The 9,866-nt window shown below is 35.5% G+C and overlaps 1 protein-coding gene across 2 annotated transcripts in view; it reads right to left on the bottom strand.

Moving 5' to 3' along the window:
- The window catches only part of BMP5 (bone morphogenetic protein 5), a 125,208-nt gene continuing 115,342 nt past the window's right edge, over positions 1 to 9,866 (bottom strand). For both annotated transcript variants that reach the window (XM_037020826.2, XM_037020825.2), the window contains 3 exons: positions 6,961 to 7,037; positions 5,570 to 5,680; positions 1 to 2,267 (listed from right to left, as the gene is read on the bottom strand). In XM_037020826.2, the coding sequence (XP_036876721.1) occupies positions 2,118 to 2,267; positions 5,570 to 5,680; positions 6,961 to 7,037 (338 nt within the window). In that variant the 3' untranslated portion in view covers positions 1 to 2,117. The remainder of the gene's footprint in view (positions 2,268 to 5,569; positions 5,681 to 6,960; positions 7,038 to 9,866) is intronic.

Below are 9,866 nucleotides of genomic sequence, written 5' to 3'. Positions count from 1 at the left end.
CTAGCATCACGAGTTTAATATATTTTAAAATATAGAAACATATTTAAACAGCACATTTAAAGAATAATATAATAGACTTCCATTTCTTACTCTTACAATGGTACACCATTAATTAAAAAATATATTACTTAATGCACCCCAATATAGTTATTATCAAATTTTCTTTAAGATAAACTGTATTTTAAAACAACATTGCTTTATACCTGAATTACAAACAAACCCATAATGTTTTTGAAGCTATCTATGGTATAAATTTTATTTTAAAGGCCCAAAAGAGTAATTAGTAAGTGGTGCTTTATGACTATTTTAGATCAACTGTAAATAAGCCTAACCGCAGAGCCACCATAAATACAAGCCTAGTTCAGAAATACTGCAGTTTCAGTTTCAGGCCATGACAACAAAGTGAATATCACAATAAAGCGAGCCAAATGAAATGTTTGGTTTCCCAGTGCATATAAGAGTTATGCTTGCACTATACGTGTGCAATAGGATTGTGTCTAAAAAATAATGTATACACCTTAATTAAAAAACCCTTTATTCCTAAAAAATGCTAACCATCATCTGGTGGTTGTGATCACCAATCACACATCACCATAACAAATATAAAAATGACAAGGTTTGAACTACTATGAGAATTAACAAAACGTGACACACAGAGACAGGAAGTGAGCAAATGTTGTTAGAACAACGGGGGCCATCGACTTGCTCCATGCAGGGTTGCCACAAACCTTCAATTTGTAAAGAAAGCAGTATCTGCAAGCACAACACAGAGAAGCGCAATAAAATGAGGTGTGCTTGCAGCAAGTTACCCATCTAAATGGCATTTTCCCAAAAGTCAGTGTGTGTTAAAGAACAGCCTTAAAAGGCATAGGGAGAAACAGAGAAAATAAATTAATTTCAGAGGGAAGAACATACATGCACATACATACAACAAAACCTTCTCTTTTGGAGTTACTTGTGCTTGGAGGAAAGTTTACAAAATCCCTTTACAAAGTAAGGTTTTCCTTGAGCTCATTCTCAAAGATATGAAAAATGGATTTCAGCTGTTCTTTCAAAATGGCAATTCTGTCAAAGCCATTCTGGGATTTTTGGTAATTTCCTCCAGTTCAGTTTCAGTGCTTTCACCCTAAGTAAAGTCCCTTGCATCCCATCAATCAGCAACCTCAGCTACATAAAGAAGAGCTAAAGAAAATGGCTGTGTCGGCATCCTCGCTCTCGTGTCTTTTATGCATGTAAGGTCTGTGGGGAGGGAAGTGGAGAGCATGTAAATGTTTCTTTATTTTGGACTGTTTTAAAACTGAAAAAAAAATCTGCAGCAGTAGTGTTCTAGATAATAGGCAGACATGATTTATTTGAGGTAAGAACGTTGTACTACCATTTTTTAGTGTTAACTTGGAAAGTTACGGACACAGGCTCAAGCCTGTCTTCACAGAATTCCTGTAGCTTTGAGCTTTGAGCTCTTTGCAAAATCTACAGTCCACAAGCCAGGAAGGAGCACGCTCCTACACTTACACCAGTTCTGTTAGAGCAAACAGTTATAACAATTATGTGCAATCTTTCAGCTTCCGTTTTCTGCCTGCTGTTTATTTATTCAAATCCAGTTCCACAGTTCACTTTATCTAATGAAGCAGAGACTCTAAAAGAAAAATTATGTTTATCCAAGCATTCTTGTTCGGGTTGTTACTTTTTGTAAGTTTTATTCCTAAATCAATATCCTATCAGTTTTCATTGGCACAACATAACCAAATGCATTCATTTCCTTTAATCATATTTAACATGAGAGTTCTAATTTCAGAAAATTAAAGAAGATGTGTATTAAAGAAAAATGGTGAAATGGAATTGAATTGGACTTAGCATATCCCATTGAAAGTTAGGCTGGGTGATCTATTGTATAATGTACTAACTATAAAATAGATTTTATTGATAAGGCATCCACAAAAAAGAATATAATGCCTTTAAATAAATAAAAGGGACTATATACATGATATTGTACATAGGTAGAGAGATGAAATGAGTCAGACTAATTTTATGAAATTCCCCTTTTGTCTGAAAGTAACTTTTATTGTAGTCATAAACCTTAATACAGATCTTTTCCTTATCATCATTATTATTCAATATTAATGGCAACCACATGAGCGCACTACCATATTTCTGTATTTTTTCAAAATAACATTGGAACTGTCATCAAAGTACAGCACAGAGATGGCATTTAATTTGGTTGGAGCACAACAAGGCTTTGGTACGTGGTCAGGAAACATCAGATGAACCTGGGAAAGAAAAAAATGTTTCAGTTTTTAAAGAAATAAGGTAGATATTTTCTCTACAGCTTTAAAATGATATGCTCCTTTCATCACTCAGAACCAGGCACACCCTTAAGCTCCCACCCTTCTCCTATTTATGCTCCTGGCTAAACTGGGGATAGGTGGCTGGTAGTGAAGGATATATTCTTAAGCATTAACACCTAGAATTAACCCACCAGTTCTAATTATGTGTTGGGGCCTTGAAAAATATTCTACCAAGTAAGGAAAACTCAGTCTCTGGAATATTCAGTGGAAATTTTCCTGGGGAAAAGAAAATGGCAACTAGCACTGAGTTGTTTTTGATCAAAATGAGTACTTTCATTTACTTCAGGAGAAATACAGATGTGGTAAACACTCATCAATGAAACTACACTATTGGTCTGAAGAAAGATTTGGAGCCAAGAATTATTTTGTAAAAGGATAAACAATAAATCATAGAACAACTCTTCATTTTCCCTGATGAAAGAAGCATAGAACTCACAGCAAAAGAAACTCCAGGTATAATCCAAAACTTGTTTTAAAACAATGATTTTAACTCATCTCCATAGATTTTTTTACCAGACTGGCTGCAGCTGAATAGCCTAGTACTTTCTTTCTCCCCTAGACAAGTGCCAAAGAAGCAGGCTAAGCTAAATCAGAAGCAAAGAGCCTAGATACTTGGCAAACTGAATATCCATCTTCCCCCAAATCCTAAAAACATGGCTAAACATGAAAAGTGAAATGCTTAAGTAAAAGGTTATTCTCATCTTGATCAGACTGGCAGTCTGCCGATGATTTGCAATAATCGAGCAAGGAGCCAGAATATGGTTCCCCCTTTTCCAACCACCTACCCTGGCCATTCCCCCACAGGAGTTTATGGCAAGTCCCACTGATGAGTCCTAAGGGATCTACAGAAAGCAAATACAGCCTCTTAGAGTTTTGGCTACACAGTGTCCAGGCTGAAATGATATAGGAACCCTGCATGTGGACAGAAACAGCAGGAAAAATGAGGTGATCTGACATAAACTTGAAATTTCCTAAGACCTCACAAAACTAAAACGTTAGATAGTTTTTACAAATTTCAGATGCAGCTTATGTCCCTCATCAGCTTTATCTTCCGTAACCCACACATACATGATTGATAACCCCCTGCTTCAGTGGCCTTGGCAGCCTCACGGAGCAACTGCTCCAGAAAAATGGATTGTTCTTGAATGGTTTCTCAAACATTAGTCACAAACATGCTTTCTTTTAACAAACATGCCTGTCTTCTTGTTTTATGTCCTTCACAGAAGAGACATGGAGTGTGTACAATGCCAGGAAAAAAAAACCTTCAAACCTCCCATGCATGCTTCAGGTTTAGTGATGACTTATGTCCTACATCCCAGGACAGAGATGCACAGCAGGATCTCGGGCCAAGTGCATGTCAGGTTTTTAAAAAGTGTTTGTGCTTTGACACTGCCTTCTAGACTGCAGCCCTAAGAACTGATGATGCGTAACTATGTAGTTATAAGAAAACAAGAAGAAAAGAAAAATGAGAGAAAGGGGGAGTATTTGACCAAGAGTCTTTTTTCAATAAGTATTGCTTAGTCTAAGGGAATTGTTGATACATCAGATACATATCTAACAAAGCAGAAGCCTGCTTTCTGAGTCATCGAGAGGAGAGTATCAAGAGCAAAGAATTTTCTAAGAAATTAAGTGGTATTTCTCTGTAAGCGAATCGTGGCAGTTCCTCTGTGACCCTGCAGAATGAGGGTGATCATGGCTGTTGCTACAAGGCGTGAAACAGCAGCCCTCCCCTCTGGTATGGGCTTTCCAGTCAACCCAGACAGAAGGCTAGACAACAAGCCCATCCTTGTAGAGCATATCTGCTCCCATCTCCCATAAATAATATTCTGTATCAAGAAGAGCTCATATTTATAAATAGCAAATATGAAGGCATATCAGACCTTAAAATTCCCCCTGGAGTTTACTATATACTGTGTGTGGCACAGAAGTAGGCAATCTCATGGATCAAGCAAGAGTCAGTAAAAATGACTGCCTTTCAAACTGTCTATTTGTTTTAGCTCTCTGTGTCTCTTTACTCCAAGACTGTTTTCAGAATTTTTAGCAATGCCCACGCTCCAGTTGCCCTAGGTGTCTGGCTCTTCTGCAGTACCTCTGAAGGCAGTGGAGATACCAGCAGAACATCAAGTCATTCAAAGATGGAATCTGTCCATTTATATACACTATTCTTTATTCAGAAGGGCACTGAGGTACTCTTTTCATCAGCTTTAAATTTTAAGTTAATTTTGAAAAAAAGTAACCTTCTGGAGAGTCACTTCCTTGCCAATTCTAATAGTTACTCTTTGTGTTGGTCACAAACAAGCCTCACGCACAGAGATAGATACTTTTCCTAATGGCTACCGCTCTCCTGTGGCCCATCAGATGCCTCCACTCCCATCATCAGGTCTGGAGTCTGACCTTACTTGGTCCCTTCCTTTTCTCCTAATTACATATAGTTAAAATGTTTATATTAACCCAAATATTAATTTGGAATTATATCACATAGTCTATTGCACCTGCTAGGAGCCTCTCGATTTTCCAGAGGTTGTCCCTTGCCACATCAATAAGTCACACATCATAAGGCAGATACATCAAACTCTCAAGGTTTCATGAGCACATTAGATGCAGCACAATCATTTAGAGACCATGAAATCAACATTTCATTGTCTTTTCACAAAAACAAGCCGAATTTATTAGAGATAAAATCACTGCTAAATTCCTAAATGTGGAAGGAAAAAAAATGAAGATTAATTCCCACCAGAAAAAGGTATCAAGAAATAGAAATGAGTCTTCTACTTGTATTCTATATTGAAGAACTTTCATAATACCAAAGCATGTCATGGAACATTGTTAAAAAATTAGAGCAAAAGTCCTCCACTGAAATTCAGTACAGCTATTATTTAAGGTTTTTGCAATGATTACTAAGGAATTACTAGGTCAGAAAAAGCCCTTGAAACCTGGATGGTTAGTTCTATCGCCTAGTGAAGAAATCAGGGCAGAATGACCACTTAATGTGATCACTCCAATTTTCTTAGCTAAACCCTTCCCCATCCTGGAATCAGGATTATTTTTTCTTACTGGGCTGAATTTCCTGACTCTACCCACAATTGTTATTTGGGCTTTAACAAGCACCAAAGGAGTTTGAGAAGATAATGCATTGGCAACGATAAATAGATGCTTTCTTGTAAATAACTTTGTCTGATGTTTGCATCATGAACCATTTTCAGTCCTACAAAAACAAAGCATACCAGTGTCTGAACTATGGCATGGTTGGTGGCATTCATATGGGCATTGAGTGGAAAAGAACATTCTCCATCACAGTAAAATGCAGCATATCCTTCCGGTGCTATAATCCAATCCTAAAATGCACACACACAAAAAAGAAGAAAATAGTATCACCAAAATAAAAATAGGGGAGAATAATTCTTAAAGAATACTCAAATACATTTAATCTGGATAGGTTTCCCTTCTTGGTCCAACAATTATTCTAATAGGACAGCCTCCCCCAAGCCCTTAATTTATTTTTAAGTCGAAGTTTACAATAAAAGCATAAATATTTTCACAAGAAATTGTCCTCTGTAATTTCTCCCAAGAGGTTGTTCTGGAGGATATTCATAGTAGGTATTAATCCATGTATTCATGAATAAAACGATAATCATGAAATAGCATTCTAAGTATTGTTTAAACAGGAAATGATGAACTTTGGAAAGTTCAAGTGAAGCAGAAAGGAAAAGAAGTCTGAACTTAATTGAGATAATTCTGATTACTTTGTAATAACTCATTCCTGGTTTTAGAAGCTTGACAAACTTCTAAAAGTTCAGTATTTGTTCCTTGTGCTGCTTTTCTTTCCACTCATGCATTAGCTTTATAGTCTTTTTAGAAGAAATGAATTAAATTAAAGCAAGTTCCATGAAAATATTTAGGAAGCTAAGAAATTGGCACATGGAATGGTTGCCTCGAATTTTTTTCCCCCAAGAAGTAAAATTTGGTCCAAATATAAAATTATTGAATTGATCATATTGAAGGTTTATCCTAAAAATTGAAAATGTTTACATTTTCATATGCTCAGTACAACAGTTCATATTCTGAGAATCCATTGTAAAGGGGTAATGTAATCTAAAAATTTTAATTTAAACTATTACTACCATTAAAAACTATTTTGGTTATATCCTCTTCACCCTGTTTGTGAAGCATGTGTAAAATACAGCAATAAGGTTTTTGAATGCAAGAAAAAAGTTCTTTTGTAGCTCTGGCTGATGACAGACATCACGGTCAAGGATTCTCTTTCCTATAATATAGGATCACAAGGCACAAATGGAACCACTCAAATTAATCTGAAAAATCGGTATTAGAATTAAAAGTTTGAGATATTTAAACATCAACTTTTTTTACTTTCTAAATTTCATAGGGTTACATTTCTCCTTCAGCATAGTTGTTTTTTACTGTAAACCCTGATAATTACGTTTCAATGGTGAAAAGATAACAGAGAAATAAAAATGAGATGGATCATTTATATACTGAATATTTGTGTCAAAAATAACTGGTTATGATATTGGAAAAAATACTGACAAAGATTGTAATCACTCAGGATTTATGATGAAACAGAAAAAAAACTCCTAAGTTGATTGACTATTCTTACCTGCCATCCCAGATCCCGGAAACTCACATAGAGTTCATGCTTCTTACAGGCTTGTTTTTGTTCACTTGTATTATAATCTGAAGATAAAAATCAGATTTTAAACACATGGCAGCTTATCAGATACATATACTAATATTTTTATGTGAGATCACTGATAAAAATAAAAAAGAGGCTGTGTTTGAAACTGTAAAATAGGAGTCTGAATCTTAAAGCTGGAGCTTACTAACTGTGTGAACTTCAGGCAAATCATTTGTCGTGAGTTTTTCTTCTGTAAAATATAGACATTATCATCTACCTCGTAAGGTTCTAACAGTGATTTAGTTAGACCCCTGTGTGATGGTGCATAGCCTGATGCTTGCCTCTCATCACATACTACCTAGTCAATGAATGCTCGTTCTTTGATTCATTCACACGATAGTGGTACTTAATAGACTTACATATATTAAATATTCATATGACATTTTTAACATGTCCCATGAGGCAGATACTGGAATCTTACTGACCTGATTTTATTTGAATAAATATCATAAGCTCAGGATACTCAAAATTGATCTTTTGATTATCCCCCCAAACCTGCCCCACCCGTAGACATCTCCGTTCTGGACTGATGGCAGCTTCATCAGCCAAAAAAGGAGAGAGAGAGAGTGAAAACACTCTCCATTTTTTTTTTCTGCCTCCCACATCCAATCTGTCGAAAGTCCTACACATTCTACCTTCAAGTAGGTCTGAAATTAACCCCCCTCACCAGCTCTATGACTGTTCATATCCCAAGCCACTATCATCTTACGGACTCAAGATCTCCTACTTAAGGTTGATTACCCTGAAGATTGCAACTCCCACGGCAATATTCCTGATCTCCCTCACTTTAATCATTTTTTTTCCATTTTACTTTTTATCTTTTAATATAGTAGGCCATTGCCTCACTTATTATATAAATTACATATCATTTATTTATTATATAAATAATACAATTTATAAGAATATTATATATTCTTGTCTGTTTCTTCCCACTAAAAAAGTCAGTTTCACAGATCAAAAATCTTGCTTAGTTCTGTTTGATTCGCTGATATATCCCAAGTGTCAGGAACAATGACTGGTACATAGTAGGTACTCAATAAATCAGTTCCTCAGAGTGTTCCACAAATGATTTGAAGCAAAGGAAGTACATTATATCCATTACATATTTTGGAATATAATCTGAAAAACCCATAACCCTGTTTCAAAGAATTAAGGATAAATAGGGACCTGTAACCTTGTACCTGGACTAAAATAGAAAATAATTCTATGTTGTCTTCTTTGAAGTTTATGACACTTTATACCAGTAGCAATCTGAAAGCTAACCCATTTTGATTATATTCAATATGAAAGATGAAAGAGGGAAAATTTTAGGGCAAGAGAGCCAGAAAAGTAATTTGTTTTCAAAGAAGACAGCTAATTTTTTTCTTCTAGGATAAATGCTGCATTCACTCTGTTGTCTCTGGCAAATAGTGTAGCAGCTTATTATGCAGACAGTCTGACTTAAAGTGTCACCCTCCAGTTTAATTATCCTCAACTTTACTGAAAATATAGCCAGACCAAAGATCCAAGGGACCTGTCTTAGCAGCCCTGTCACCTGCTTTTCACAGTTACTTCAACTAGTTATTTATTTAATGTCTGTCTAGAAAACAAGATGACGATTACATTTTGAACTTGGAGAATTTTTCCTTCTACATCAGTTATTCTTACTGCATAGTTACCTTCATTAAAACAAATCAAGTATGTGCTTAATGACAGAGAAAGGAGGAAAGAGAATTTATTTGAAACTCAGCGATCTTCCTTGGGTAAAGTTCTCCCTTAACCAGAACAGCCCAGGGAGTGAACTCTGTCCAGGCACCGGGCAATTGTATGAGAACATTAAGGCATAACAGTGTCATAACATGAAAGCACTAAGTTTGATTGCATCAACTTCTTGATATTTAGATTTTAAAAAATTACTCGCTATGCATTAGACCAGTATCAGGAAACTTTTTCTTTAAAAACACAGATGGGAAATATGTTTAGGTATGGGGTCTCCCTTGCAACCAACTCAGTTTTGCCACTGTAGCATGAAAGAAGCTTTACACATATGTAAAGGGATGGATGTGGCTAGATTCCTATAAAACTCTATTTTGGATGCTAAAATTTGAATTTCACAAGATTTCTACATGAAGCATAATATGATTCTTCTTTTGAGTCTTTGTCAAACATTAAAGTAAAAAACATCCTTAACAACTGGATCATACAAAAGAAGGCAAAGGGACTTGCTTTCCCAACCCCGGCACTAGACAATAATGGGAATATATTTTCATTCTTTCCTGTCTTAATTAAAAATGTGAAATATGAATAAAAACAATAAAAACATTGTAGTTAATAACACATACAGGAATATGTGAAAAGCCATAAACTACATATATGGTTATTTGAAATCCATGTTTATAAAAAAAGAAAGTAAAATTTAAAAGTCAAATAGAACTGTTCCATCTATGCAGCTTTTCATGCAGGCTAAGTGATGTATATAATGTACCATCACATAAGGGTAACGAGCAATGAAATTTATAACAGAATCTGGTTCCAAGACTCTGATTTCATAGAGCATTAGGACCCTATGCTTGTTCCGTCAGAAATAAAAATTAATAGATACTAAGTGAAGTAAACGTTGTGTCCAAACTAAAAGCAAAAGTCTGCAGTCAGGTTTACTATAATGGTTGGCAGAATAAAGTATGGGAGGAAGGGCAAAGAAATAAGACTTATATCTTTAAAAAATATTGATGGGCAGCCCTTCTGATAATCAAATGAAAACGGACATAGGACTACTATTGATAAACCAGCATATAAATGAAGAGTCATTCCAGAAATTACTAAAATGTTCCGGTGCCACAGCCAACACT

This window comes from Manis javanica, chromosome 16 (assembly GCF_040802235.1).
Source record: "Manis javanica isolate MJ-LG chromosome 16, MJ_LKY, whole genome shotgun sequence".
In the NCBI taxonomy this organism is placed as follows: Eukaryota; Metazoa; Chordata; class Mammalia; order Pholidota; family Manidae; genus Manis; species Manis javanica.
This window is presented reverse-complemented; position numbering and strand designations above follow the sequence as displayed.